General features: G+C 41.4%; 1 protein-coding gene across 1 annotated transcript; it reads left to right on the plus strand.

Moving 5' to 3' along the window:
- The first annotated feature begins 1,769 nt into the window (after window positions 1–1,769).
- Window positions 1,770–13,050, plus strand: dnmt1 (DNA (cytosine-5-)-methyltransferase 1). Its single transcript, XM_053444026.1, has 34 exons — window positions 1,770–1,952; window positions 2,434–2,470; window positions 3,326–3,433; window positions 3,532–3,772; window positions 3,854–3,926; window positions 4,031–4,112; window positions 4,222–4,262; window positions 4,346–4,400; window positions 4,493–4,576; window positions 4,665–4,774; window positions 4,886–5,004; window positions 5,088–5,180; window positions 5,270–5,421; window positions 5,828–6,015; window positions 7,123–7,303; window positions 7,436–7,533; window positions 7,749–7,896; window positions 7,988–8,103; window positions 8,184–8,385; window positions 8,461–8,591; window positions 8,674–8,853; window positions 8,944–9,168; window positions 9,250–9,442; window positions 9,673–9,763; window positions 9,850–9,993; window positions 10,092–10,374; window positions 10,477–10,618; window positions 10,964–11,130; window positions 11,236–11,413; window positions 11,528–11,723; window positions 11,835–11,998; window positions 12,255–12,371; window positions 12,565–12,658; window positions 12,764–13,050. Exons 1-34 carry the CDS (start codon window positions 1,906–1,908, stop codon window positions 12,799–12,801), a joined length of 4,518 nt encoding a protein of 1,505 aa, XP_053300001.1. The 5' UTR covers window positions 1,770–1,905; the 3' UTR covers window positions 12,802–13,050.
- The last annotated feature ends 1,607 nt before the right edge of the window (window positions 13,051–14,657 follow it).

A 14,657-nucleotide genomic window follows, 5' to 3' on the forward strand; every position in this document is an offset into this window, starting at 1 on the left:
AGTTTCATTGAAGTGAACCTTAACGTTACCCATAACCACCATTTGGTTGATAGTAACTTCACCTTAACTTTAACAACTGACCAAAACTTCAGCTTTTGTTCCCACTCTGAGAGACGTTTATAGTAGGAAATTTGTGTGAAGATTCTCAGCCATAGTGAAAAGTCTCAGATATCTATTTTCCAATTATCTATGACATAGTGCCACCTTGTGGTGAAATAGGAACAAAGCCAAATATGAAGGCTGTTCCCTCCGTATCCTTTACTTATAAGTAAGTTGGACAGATATTTATAGCCTTATCTACTTAACAAATGCAACAAATGATTATTTTCATTATTGATTATCTTCTCAATCAGTGAATTTATTGTGTTTTCACTATAATCACAGAAATCAAAATGAAAACATGGCAGTACAAGTCAAATAATATTTGTTCACTTTAAATTAAGTTAGAAAATCTTGACCATGTTCGACACCTTCCTTGGGAATGATAGATTATCCGTCCCACTTTTTTATATACAGTCTATGGTCCCACTATTAAGATGCCTGTGTTAAACTGGCACAATCTGTAACAATAACGTTGGTACATACAAATGTTTTGTAATTGCATTTCCTTCTTATAAAATAAATGAAATACTGAAATAAACCAATTTTTGTTTCTTTCTATACAGTCTATGGTCCCACTGTTTATTCAGCTGTAATAGTCTTCGTCTTCTATAGATCTACTGGCTGATCGCCAACAGCTTAAGGTGTATACCACCACCTACTGTACAATAGTCTGTACTCACCTCACCATCCCCTTCTAAACTTGAAAGAGAACCTGTGGAAACCTTCCTACTGTTATTAACAACAGTAGAGAGGATCCAATCTCAATGTAAATATAAATATAAAGTATATAAATATAAAGGGCCCATTCTAGGGTAAAGAAAACCACAAGCGTACAATTTGGATGAATCACACTAGTGAAAACATCAATCTGACTGTTTTTTATGAAATTTCTGCCAATAGAACCCTTTCACCTAAATCTTACACACTGGATCTTTCATAGATTTCCTCAAACTCCACCCATTAGCCCTGTGTCTTTTAAATAAATAACATGATGCATCTTGATCCCTCTCCCTCTGTCTACCAAACCAACTTCAGATCACACTCCCGTCCAACTTTCTGGACTTTATCCTCTATCCTCCAGCTTTGTCTTTCTGCCTCATACAGAAACATACAGTGGAAAACGACATGTTCAGTATTCAACCCAAAAATTACTACATCTGGCACCGTCCCTCTTCCCCATTGTAAACAAGGTGTCATTCATACATGTGTGATCTAATCTGTCTTAAAAAAGGACTTCCTCCATTCTGTTCCTTCCTGTGAACTCCTTGGCTTCGACGGAGTTATGTATTTTATAGCTAAAAAGGTCCAGAAGTGCACAGTTGTAAGTGGACAAGACAAAACGTATTTAATTGTACTCATTAGTAAACAATACTCGTACAGCTTCCGGTTGCGCAGTTTACAACATCTGGCGAACAGCAGGGGTGACAGGGGTAATGATAATCTGCCATTTCAAGGAAATCATGCATTTTAAATAACACAACCGCGTCGAGTTCGATATATGAGGGGTTGTATGAGAAATGCGTGTTCACAACGCAAGCAACACGCTCTCGAGGGACTTGCCGCGTCCCACAGTGGAAGTGACTACCCCCACGGACGAGTGCAGTGGTACCGTCCACGACACCCGGGTTTCCGCGCGAAAAACGGGCCCGCGCGCCCGAACTGTATATAGCATCCATTGCGGGAGCCAGCACGAGACTGACTGTCACGGTGGAGCTGCGCTGCCGTCAACACTTGCGGATCCTAACGCAATTTTAACGCCGTTTTTAAACCTCTCGTTTTAAAGTTTTAAGCCAGCTGCGAACCATGCCGGCCAGGACCTCCCTGTCGCTGCCAGAGGATGTCAGGACAAGGTAACGTCAGAGAACGCCTGGATGCTAACAACACTCGCTCGCCTCGGTGATGTAGCATATGAATGCGCGACCGTCGTCTCGGTTCCGAGGCGGCGGCGCTAATGACAGCTGCAGTGGCGGCTGAACAACGCGGCTCTCTTCCTCTTGTCATGTTACCTTTTGTCCGTGCTTAGCAGCTGCGGCTAGCGTTAGCTCGCCGTTGGCCGATACCGCAAACACCGTTCGCCCCCCCCCCCCCCTTCCTTCTCTCTGTAACGTTAGCCAGCTAGCATCTCGTAGCCTGTCAATGGATGGAGCAGCGTGAGAGATTTGGCGCCACTCAGGAAGTTTCGCTCCCTGTGTTCCCTGCTAGCTCGCTGTCACACTGAGATTAACGGGACTCGCGGGGGGGGGGGGGGGGTGGTGTTCTCTCCATGGGGATTCTTCCTCTTCCTCTGCTGCAGATTCGCTAACGTTGTTTTGACGTGTTCTTTGTTCGCAGGCTGCAGGTGCTGGATGAGGATGCGGGTTCAGACGAGGTGGGTTGAGCACCTCAGAGACTCCAAGCCTTCCCCCCCCACTAGTGTTGCTTCAGCTGCCCACGATCTGTTAATACTGTCCTTAGAGTCCATTGAACGTGGCTGCAGATTCACTAAAGGGAAGCTCACCACACCAATGGATTTCACTTATCTCAAGTCTATAATGTTGTCATGTTCAATAACAATGTGAAGTCGAAACTCTTTATAGCAAAGATGAACTGTGCAACGCCAGGTGCTGCTCCATGGATTCCATGCATGTCATAAAGCCTATTTGAATTTAACATCACAAATGCTACTACTTCCCAAAGTGTGCGGAATACATCAGTTTTTCTATAGTCAACCTAAGGATAATTATGAACATAACACTCAAAAATCAAGTCATATATTCTCAATTTTATATATATATATATATCCCCTTACAATGTGCAATAAAACAATGAATGATATAACAATTAAACAGATGTTGCCAGTATAGTTTCAGCCTTATCTATACTTAAGAGTATGCCTTATAATAAATGTGAGTCCTAAGAGATTTTAAAGAAAGTACTGAGTTAGCCTTCTTGAGATCTCCTGACAGGGAGTTTCACAGCTGAGGGGCTTAAACAGCAAACGCTCGTCGCATTTACTCTCACAATTTTGCGACAATTGGTATAAGGCCCTGCTGGTGGTTCTTGAGCAGAGATCAGAATCATATGGGGTTAGCACATTGCAGTTAAAGGCAGGAGCCGGACCATACAAGGCCTAAAATCTTAATTCTGAGTTTACAGTTCTTAACTATTCTTATCCAAATACACCATCCAAGAAAGTGTTTTTTGGTAGTTTATTTTTGGGCTTTTTCTTAAAATGCTGTTTTAGGAACACGTCAAAGAGAAGCTCAAGTTGGTGCATGACTTCCTCAATGTTGATGCTCAGGACCAGCTGAGCAGCCTGGAGGAGAAAAGGAAAAGTTCAGAGATCTCAATGGTTGGTCACTTTTTCAGATATCTCAATCATTACCAATCCCAGAACCTTTCCCACTCATTGTTTCACCTATGATGTGATTTATGTTGTACTTTCCTCAGGATGTTTACATCTCTAAAGTAAAGGCCTTGCTTGGAAAAGAGCTCAAGCTTGGAAATGAGTCGCATGATGATGGCGTGGATCAGAAGGAGAAGACAAATGGTTTCACTAACGGTTCCCACAAAGATGAGGATGGTGAAGATGTTACAATGGATGTTCAGGAGGATGAGGAGGAGGTCAAGTCACCAACTGCTTCTAAAGGGAAAGGTGGACGCAGGAGCAAGGCAAACTCTGATGCCAAAAGTGAGTTTTTATTTTTAAAAGAAAAATTGCATTTTATTTGGTTTAAAACAATGATATATAATTTTTTTCTTTTCTTTGTAGAGTCTCCTGCCAGCGCAAGGGTTACAAGAAATGCTGGAAAACAGCCAAGCATCTTGTCAATGTTCTCTAAAGTGTGCGTATAAGTTTGGTTTTGTGCTTTATACATTCTCATTCACATTTTTTGAAATTAAAGAAACTCTTTCAAACATTATGTTTCAAAGTAAATCTGTCTTGCAGTCAAAAGCGCAAGTCCGAGGATTTGAATGGAGAATCTCCTAATGGGCAAAATGAGCTGAAGCAGGAAGAAGATGTTGAGGAGGTAAAATCACTTTTATGTTTCTGTGTTTTTTTAAACATGAAGAGTTTGTGCAAATCTCTTTTTTTTTTTTTCTTTTTTTTTTTAACACTGCACATTCTTTCAACGCTAGACTCGGGAGGAGAAACGTCTCAAAGTGGACACTAATGAAAAGTAAGTATTTTCTCCTCTGAACATTACTGATGTTAATGTAGCCTCCTACAGATGCATTTTCTAACACTTCATACTTTATGCAGAACTGCTCCAGAAGAATCAAAGAGCGAGATTGTCAAGACAGTAACTGCTGCAAAGGTACATTTGCTCCTACAGCTGTCATAGCTGCAAACATTTTGGTAAGCAGGAAAAGAGCTTTATAATGTTAACCTTATTTATTATTATTTTAGACACCACCACCAAAATGCCCAGACTGCAGACAATACTTGGATGATTCAGATCTTAAGTTTTTTCAAGGAGATCCTGATACTGCGGTGAGAAATATCCATTTTAAAGTCATTCAAGAGGATTTTTTTTAAATATTACCTGTACTGAGAACTAAAACAATTATTGTGTCCTCAGCTGGATGAACCAGAGATGTTAACAGATGAGCGGCTCTCCTTGTTTGATTCGAATGAGGATGGATTTGAGAGTTATGATGATCTGCCACAGCACAAGATTACAAACTTCAGGTAATTGATTGTTGACCTAGTTTAGTGCAGCAAATTTTACTTTCTTCAATTTCATTAGATTGTAAAGTCTGTGGTTTGTCAGTTAAAGTAATACTTTGTTTTGTGTTGCAGTGTGTATGATAAGCGTGGCCACCTTTGTCCATTTGACGCTGGACTGATTGAGAAGAATGTAGAGCTCTACTTTAGCTGTGTTGTTAAACCAATTTATGATGACAACCCTTGCTTGGATGGTATGAAAATGCATATTTCAAGAATCCAAACATTTTGTTCTTCTAGAACCTATAACGGTGAATACGTTTTTCTTCCTTCACAGGTGGTGTCCCTGCAAAGAAGCTTGGACCCGTCAATGCTTGGTGGATCACTGGTTTCGATGGAGGAGAAAAGGCTTTAATTGGATTCACTACAGGTAGCCAACGTTTTAGATTTCTGCTCTAAATTTAGCTTCTCTTCATTCATGATGTACTAATGGTAGATGTTCATATCTTTGTTATCCAGCTTTTGCTGATTACATCCTAATGCATCCAAGTGAGGAGTACGGGCCAATCTTTGCACTGATGCAGGAGAAGATCTACATGAGCAAGATAGTTGTGGAATTCCTCCAGAAGAATCCTGACACTAGTTATGAAGACCTTCTGAACAAGATTGAGGTGAGGTCCTGTGTGACTGGAGTAAACCCAACATCATAAATCTGGGCCATTCAAATGTGCTTATTGAGGAGTTTTGTTTTCCTTTTAAAAAATGTGTCAACATCAGGCCTTTCGTATTAAGGGTGAACATACTAATTTGTAACTGTCGACAAGTGATGTTAATTATTCAATTCAGTTATGAATCAAAAAATCTATATTTGGTCAATATCCGAAGTACAAATGACGAACATCATCGATGACACATTTTTACCCAATTAGCAATTGAGAACAAAGACTGGTATTTTATGTTAGGTATTTCCTTGCTTAAGTATTAACAGTCATAATCAAACTTTGCCAGAGAACGTAGCTCATGTTACTGCATCACAGAACCAGGTTACTGATCATCTTCTCCTCCTGCGGCCCTCAGACAACCGTGCCTCCCGCAGGGCTGAACTTCAACTGCTTCACTGAGGACACTCTGCTGCGGCACGCTCAGTTTGTGGTGGAACAGGTGGAGAGCTACGATGAGGCTGGCGACCCTGATGAGCAGCCAATCATTGTCACACCGTGTATGAGAGACCTGATCAAGCTGGCTGGAGTCACTCTCGGAAAGAGGTACGTCAAAAAGAGAATTTTTAGCTAATGGTTTATTTTCTTATCATTCAGCAGACTCAGCTGAGATCCAGTTTATTGCAACCATCACAATATAATTAATGAAATCAAACTTAAGCATCGTCCGTGCTGTGTATCTAACTTCAGTGAAAGCTGTTTTCACCCTTGCAGATTTGTAGCCGCAGCATATTCCCTAGCAAAAGTTTTCCAATTTTATTTTTGCTTGTATTCCTGTTTCTGCTCCTTTCTTTTGATCTCCCCGATATCTAACAATCCTTTGGCATTTCCTAATGCAGCATGCTGCTGTACTGGTAGGTAGGCCTTGTTATGAATGCATCCGTAGCTTGTATGGTGGTGTGTTAGTGTGGAGCATTTAGACGCTTTTACGAACAGAATTATACCAGAGTTCACGCTAGAACTGTTTTTGCTGTTTTATAAAAGGTTTTAATGCTAAATTAAAATTCTGGCCATGCGTAACACCAGCGTGTGTGGATGGACAAGTGTCCCTGATTATTTTGACTGGTAGAATTCAAATCTAAAAAACCTTGATGTATACTGTCATGGAGTAAAATGGACTAATCTTAAGAACATTTTACTACTTTCTTTTTGAAAAATTAGCTGTGAAGATGTTAGTGCTAACTGATCCTGTGTATATTCTTGAGCTTAATGCATTAAGTCATGTGTTAATTGCACTAAATACAGTATATAGAAGCTCCTAAGTGTAATTCAGTGAGGAACAAAACAGTATTTTAAAATAGAAGTTAGAGTTCAGTGGTTGGTGAGAATAACTGAGCATCATTTTAAAGGAGCCATAACATCCAAGCTTATTCTTGGATGATGAAGGAAAACTGATAGTTCGCTCTTCTATTTATTTATCTTCCTTACTCGTTTTCTCTGCAGGACAGAGTGTTTGGAAAACATTCGTTGGCCAGTGGCATCTAACGGGAACTCTGCCTTGTACATCCTGTCTGTTTGGTTTTGGTTTGCTCGTTTCATATGTTGCATGGCCTGATGCTGTGGTGTGTTGAAGACCAGGGACTTCCTAAGGCCATCGCTCGACATATACTCCACGTTTTTCCTCCCCTCTGAACACAAACTTTATGCTGACAGGAGAGCTGCCAGAAGACAGGCCATTCGTCACCCAACAAAGATAGAGAAGGACAGCAAGGGGCCGACGAAGGCGACTACCACCGAGCTGGTCTCCCAAATCTTTGATACCTTCTTCTCTGACCAAATAGAGCAGAATGACAAAGAAAATGGAGCCAAAAGACAGCGCTGTGGTGTCTGTGAGGTAATTGGCCCAAAGGGAAACCCCGCTGCTTTATAATGGAGCTCGATTTCAACATTTAGTTAGTGTGATGTACAATTTCTTTCATCTCTCTTTGGTAAGGAGACAAAATTAATACTTCTTTTCTACCTGCAGGTTTGCCAGTCTCCTGATTGTGGCAAGTGTTTAGCTTGCAAGGACATGATCAAATTTGGAGGAGGTGGCAAAAGCAAGCAGGCTTGCAAGCAGAGGAGGTGAGCATGTCTAAAAAATGTAACCATTACAATATGGCCAAAATATATATTGCACTTAAAATGCGTTTGTACATACAGCTATTTCCCACTTTTGCTGCAGGAGTTGCAAAAGAATAGAACGTTTCAAATCTAATTTTAAAGCCACATCTGCAAGATCTTGCCCTGGCCTCTTTAAGTTCACCTTGTTAATTCCTTTTTTGCATGCCTCTGTTTAGGTGCCCAAACCTTGCAGTGAAGGAGGCTGAAGACGATGAGACCATTGAAGAGGAAGATGTTCCGGTGGAGAAGCCCAAAAAGGTTTCTCAGGCTAAGAGAAAGAAGCAGAGTCAGTGCAAACTGACCTGGATTGGAGAATCTGTTCAGGTATTTCTTTTTTTTCCCCTCTTGCTTGTTGAAATGTACTTTTCCTGTCCAGCATTGAATGTATATGAAGTATTTCTCCAACCCTCTTCAGACTGAGGGAAAGAAGAAATACTACAAGAAGTTCTCTGTGAACGATGAAGTGCTGGAGGTGGGAGACTGTGTCTCCGTTTCATCTGAGGATCCATCCACCCCTCTGTATCTGGCGAGGTGGGTCATTTTTAAGACTCATTCCCTGATGACATTTTGTTAGTGGTTTGGTATGATCTTAATGAGTATTTCATTCTCAGGATCACATCCCTGTGGGAGGACGGCAGTGGAAAAATGTTCCACGCCCACTGGTTCCTTCGTGGGACTCAGACAGTGCTGGGAGAGTCTTCTGATCCATTGGAGCTCGTCCTTGTGGATGAGTGTGAAGACATGCAGCTCAATTATGTCCAAGGCAAAGTGAACATCATGTATAAGCCCCCATCTGACAATTGGTTTATGGAGGTAAGTTATCTTGACAGCAGGTTGATTTCATTTAAGTGATCATATTTCTTCATCCCACTGTTGTGTTTTTTTTAGGGTGGCATGGATAAGGAAATCAAGGTGATTGACGATGACGGAAAGAGCTTTTTCTATCAGTTTTGGTACGACACAGATTATGCACGTTTTGAGACCCCTCCCACTACCACTCCGTCAGACTGCAAGTTCAGGTAAGCACCATGCCTTTTTATTTTTATTGCAATGATCTGTTGTGTTATTCTGACCCTGTGGGTATGCGCTTGTTTCTTAAAGATTCTGTAGCAGCTGTGAAAGGAGTAAAGAGAGAGCCGAACGGGAATGTCCTCGCGCTTTTGAGCCCCTTGGGAATGAAGCAAGCGACTCTAAGGCTCTGTTTGCGCTGGCCTCCTTTAAGGGGGAGCAGTTTAGGGTGGGAGATGGCGTCTATTTGCCTTCTGAGACTTTTCATTTCAGGTGACTAAAGTGATTTACAAATATATATGTACCAAAACATTTATGATAAAAATGTTAATGGGACCCACTGCCTCTGTTCCTGGCCCTCAGTGTTAAACCAGCTAGTCCAGTGAAGCGCTCCCACAGAAAAGAGGATGTGGATGAGGACTTGTACCCAGAGTATTACAGGAAGTCCTCTGACTACATCAAGGGCTCAAACCAGGATGCTCCAGAGCCCTTCCGCATCGGGCGCATCAAGGAGATCTTCTGTCACAGGCGTAGCAACGGAAAATCTGACACGTCTGAGGTCAAACTGCGAATTTACAAGTTCTACAGGTTTGAGGAGTGGTTGTCTTTCAAGGTTTACTCTTAACTCCTCGCTGTTTGTTATTAACTGGCTTTTATCTCATCTCCCAGGCCCGAGAACACTCACAAAGGCGTCAAATCCAGTTACCACACAGATATCAATCAGCTGTACTGGAGTGATGAAGAAGTTACTGTCAGCATGGCCGAGGTGCTCGGCCGCTGTCAGGTAGAATATTCAGAAGACCTGAATGAGTCTGTCCAGGACTATTCCAGTGGTGGACCTGACCGCTTCTACTTCCTGGAGGTACAGTTTGTTACGGCGAAATCTGCTGATCAAATCAATAATGGACAATTCAAAAAGAAGCATATCTTTGCACACTGCTAAAAAAAAATTGTTTGAAATATCTGCACAAAGTTCATAATACTTAATAAGTCTCAACTTTGGCACGATAATAAATTATTGTGAAAGTAAGGATTGATCATATGCTTTATAGAGTGTGTGCATTTGATCTTATACGTATTCCCCTCTCATAGGCCTATAATGCAAAATCTAAAGGTTTTGAAGACCCTCCGAATCACGCTCGCTCAGCTGTGCAAAAAGGCAAAGGAAAGGGTAAAGGGAAAGGTAAAGGAATTGAGATGAATACATAAATGTATAAATCTTTATTTTGCTCAATAGAATTTTAAACCAATGTTCCTAATCTCTACAAGGTAAAGGCAAAGGAAAATCATCATCAGCTGCTCAGGAACAGCAGGACTCTCAGAATGAGCCACAGGCACCTAAATTGTCTAAATATCGCACACTTGATGTGTTCTCTGGTTGTGGTGGACTCTCTGAAGGCTTCCACCAGGCTGGTAAATGCTTGTTCTGTTTTACTAATGAAATTCATATAAGTAGCTGCAGATTTTCTTTTCAGTGTGGTGGTGAAAATGTGATTGTGGATTATCTTCAGGTATCTCCGAGACACTGTGGGCCATTGAGATGTGGGAGCCTGCAGCACAGGCCTTCAGGCTCAACAACCCTGGCACCACAGTTTTCACTGAGGACTGCAACGTCTTGCTGAAGTTGGTCATGTCTGGAGAGAAGACGAATTCCCTGGGCCAGAAGCTGCCTCAGAAGGGTGATGTGGAGATGCTGTGTGGAGGACCTCCCTGTCAAGGGTTCAGTGGGATGAACCGCTTCAACTCTCGCACTTATTCCAAATTCAAGAACTCGCTTGTAGTCTCCTATCTCAGGTCAGTGTCTTGGAGCAAATTATCATTTTTGCTCAGATATTATGCTTGTATTGTCCATATGATCCCTTGGTGCACATTCAAATCCTTTTTTCCTTGTTGCAGTTACTGTGATTACTACAGACCCAAGTTTTTCCTGCTTGAGAATGTGAGGAACTTTGTGTCGTTCAAAAAATCCATGATCCTAAAGCTGACACTGCGCTGTCTTGTGCGCATGGGTTACCAGTGCACCTTTGGTGTCCTTCAGGTGAGTCTAACTAAACTGATTATTGTATTTCTAGCTGGGAGGAAATAATGATTCAAAACTGTGCTCTTTGAGGAGGCACGTGGCTACAAGGGTGTCCAGATTCACAACATCAAATTGAACCAGATAGTTTTAACTTAGGAGAAAAAGGGGAAAACTAAAACTTTGCCGAATAGTTGTTAAATTGCACGTCTTCTTGGATAATTTAAAAGGTGAGGGTGTCGGATGAAAATAAGGTTGTCTCATTTCTTTACCACATGAGCAAAAGAGTAATGCATGCCAGTATTTCTATGACTGAGCATGTTGGTTGTTTAGTAGATTTGACCTCGGTGCTTCCTTCCTCAACAGGCTGGTCAGTATGGTGTCGCTCAGACCCGTCGCAGGGCCATCATCATTGCTGTGGCTCCTGGAGAGAAGCTGCCTCGCTATCCCGAGCCACTGCATGTGTTTGCTCCCAGAGCTTGCTCTCTGAGCGTAGTGGTGGATGAAAAGAAATACTTCAGTAATACCACACGGTAATGTTAAAGCATTCTATTGATTTGTAATTGTTCATCTTAAATGGATCAAACAATACCGAGGTTTGACATGTCATTAGACTAAATTTCTCTGTCTGACCACAGAGGTAATGGAGGAATCTACAGAACCATCACTGTCCGTGACACCATGTCTGACCTGCCAGAGATTCGCAACGGTGCAAATGCACTGGAGATTTCCTACAATGGAGAACCTCAGTCTTGGTTCCAGAGGCAGATCAGAGGAACACAGTATCAGCCTATCCTCAAAGATCATATCTGCAAGGTGAGCTGTCTCAATTTTGGAGTTGCATTAACATAATGTATTTGTCCTGTAGTATATCTTCCCCTATATGAAAAAAATGACACTTGATTACAAAAGGTGCATCTTTGTTCACAGGACATGAGTGCTCTGGTTGAGGCTCGGATGCGTCACATCCCCTTGGCTCCAGGCTCTGACTGGAGGGATCTGCCCAACATTGAAGTTCGGCTGAAAGACGGAACCATGACCAAGAAACTGCGCTTCTCCCACCCTGATAAAAAAAATGGGCGCAGCAGCACTGGCGCACTCAGAGGTGTCTGTGCTTGTTCAGGAGGTACGCAGGTTTAGTTTTTTCTTTTGTTTTTTTTACTTGACTTGAGGGCTTTATAAAGCTTACAATTCCCTGAGTTGAGGCATTTCTAATTTACGTTTCTGCATTGTGTAGGGACGCCATGTGACCCTGCAGACAGGCAGTTTAACACTCTGATCCCCTGGTGTCTGCCCCACACTGGTAACCGTCACAATCACTGGGCTGGACTCTACGGGAGACTGGAGTGGGATGGCTTCTTCAGCACAACTGTTACCAACCCTGAACCTATGGGCAAGCAGGTACATCAGCTTTTTGAAAATGAGTGTGAATAAAGCCAACAGATGCGTTTAGAGCCCAGTCCTTGTACCATACTATGAAAACAGCCCTCATCTCATTTACATTGAAGAGGATTAACTCGCATGCACACTGGATTTTGTAAGAAAGATCCGCTGGCTAAAATTCTGCCATCCCAGAAAATAAATTCATTCTAAAGACAAATTAATAGCTGTCTTTTTTTTCTTAAGGCCTGTAACCGATTTCCTATCATAATTCCAGGGCCGTGTTCTGCATGCTGAGCAGCACCGAGTGGTTAGTGTGAGGGAATGTGCTCGCTCTCAGGGATTCCCCGACACCTACCGCTTCTTTGGAAACATCCTGGATAAACACAGACAGGTAAAACCATGACTTCTTCCATAACTTAATTGAAACTTAAGTGTCATACAGCCCAAGATGTATAATTTGTCAGTTTTGTTGGTAAAAATATGTACCACTGGGAATGCAATGGAAGCTATTTGTAAAGTGATTATTTCAAAGTTTAAAAATATTTGAAATGACTAATATGAGGCTTTTTGCTGCTGTGTCCTAGGTTGGAAATGCTGTGCCCCCTCCCCTCTCCAGGGCCTTGGGCCTGGAGCTTAAGAAGTGTGTCCTGGAGAGAATGAAGGAAGAACATGCAAAGGGTAACTAATGTCTCTCTCAATTATATTTGTTTGTTATTCCTGATGAAGTCGCCATTTAAATATTTAGAAATCCTTGTACAAATGTATATTTATTTCCCTCCCCAGAGAATATTAAACAGGAGAAGATGGAGGTCACTGATTAGTCCCTTGTCAACTTCCAGCAAGAATCAGTTCCACAAATCCTGATGCTGTTGTGTCGGGCAATGATTTCTTTTAAATAAGATGGCTTTTATCTGTCACTAAGTGGCCACCGTTGGCATTCTGTTCAGTGCCCTTTCAATGTTTTAAAATGTGCTTTTGATCATGTGGTTGGGTAATGATCACCTAACATGGATTAAATTGTATGTAGTTTTTATATGTAATATTTCAAATAAAGCTCTTATGAAATCTAATGCTTGTGTGATTTTAATTAAGTGGAAGTGATAACTTGGTTCCTCTCAGCCATGTTCAGTCCAACAGTGGCAGGAAAAAATACCATGAACCCTGTGAAATGTCTGCTTTGAAGCTGTCATAAAATGCGATCATCTCAAATCCTTGTAGACAAACTGAATGGGATTAATCTAATGTACAATTCTTGGATTAAATTTGGGGTTTTCAAATATGAACGTGGTCGACAATATTGTGCTGCTATTGCTCGTTGAGGTGCAACTTTTGGTGTCTGCTTCCGTCCTGTTCTCGATGGTGGTAGAACAACTCTGAGGGGATCTCCGCCTGGTTTTGGTGCATTTAAACTACGAGACTTGACCTAGGCAGCTCGAGGACGCAGTGTTCCAACAGGCAGATGCTGCTCAGACATCATGGACTCCTAACCACATTCTCTTCATGTTGTCAACTGTTAGTGGCTACTTCAGTCAGGTTAAAAGGGCAAACCTTTAGCTTGCCAGGAACCATTGACTGTTGGATGCTCTTAAGGCTGCTGCTGACATCCTGCTTCAGTGGCTGGACCTGCATCATCAAAGGCCAGTGTTGTGCATGAACGAACGCAAAAGAACATTATTACATAAACATGTTGACTGACAAATCGGAGATGAAACATAACCTCCTTAGCAGAGGTAATAAAACCTCCACCCATTTATCAAGGAAATGTCACCAACATTAATAATTATTAGAATCACAACTGGAAATTAAAAGAATGAAATGTTTTGAGAATATCTAAGTAGTTGACTGGTAATTTTCTGTTGGTCGACTTATCAAAAGCTAATTTCCCCCTGCTACTCAGTCTATAGGGTTTTTATATTGTTTAATTTACATTGTATATATTGGATTATTTTTGTTGTTCACTGATTGCTTTTTGTAGATCAAATTGCCCTTGAAGGATATTAAAGATTTTTTTTATTTAATCAAACCAAGCTAGAGCAGCAGAGGAACCCAGCAGCCAGCAGGGGGCAGCCTCAGGACATCACAGCAGACTTTGATTCTTGTAAGGCATCCGAATACAAGGTTGGAAAAGTACTGGGTTATTCTCTAACAATAGGTTTTTAAGGTATGTTAAATCATCCAGTATCTAAAAGCCAAAAATATAAAAGTAACTTAAGTAGGGCTGTCAAATATATGTAGTAAAGTAGAAAATATTTTCTCTGAAGTGTTTGGATTCTTCATGTGCCTAGTTTCTAATGGCAACCATCAGGCGGAATGGCCAAGTCGGTAGAGTGTATGATCTCCAACAAGAAGGACCCGGGTTCAATCCCACTCTTTCCCATTATCAAGCTGGCTATATACTGAACTCTTAACATTGGCAGGATATCTCCTATTAATTGCAAAATATCTTACACTATGTAAATTTAAAATTAAAACAGGGAAAAATTTAAATAAAAAAAAAAAACTGCACGTAACTCCTGCGCAATGGGCGTGCGCAGTTTCTTTTTTTTCCATATTAAATTTTTTTATATTTAATTTTTATCATCATTTCTCCACGTTGGTTAAGGGGTAAATGATGCTGGTCTTCACAGGTGACTGACTTACGCAAGCCCCCACAGGAGATTGTGTTTTCTTCAAGTTC

This window comes from Pleuronectes platessa, chromosome 16 (genome assembly GCF_947347685.1).
Source record: "Pleuronectes platessa chromosome 16, fPlePla1.1, whole genome shotgun sequence".
In the NCBI taxonomy this organism is placed as follows: Eukaryota; Metazoa; Chordata; class Actinopteri; order Pleuronectiformes; family Pleuronectidae; genus Pleuronectes; species Pleuronectes platessa.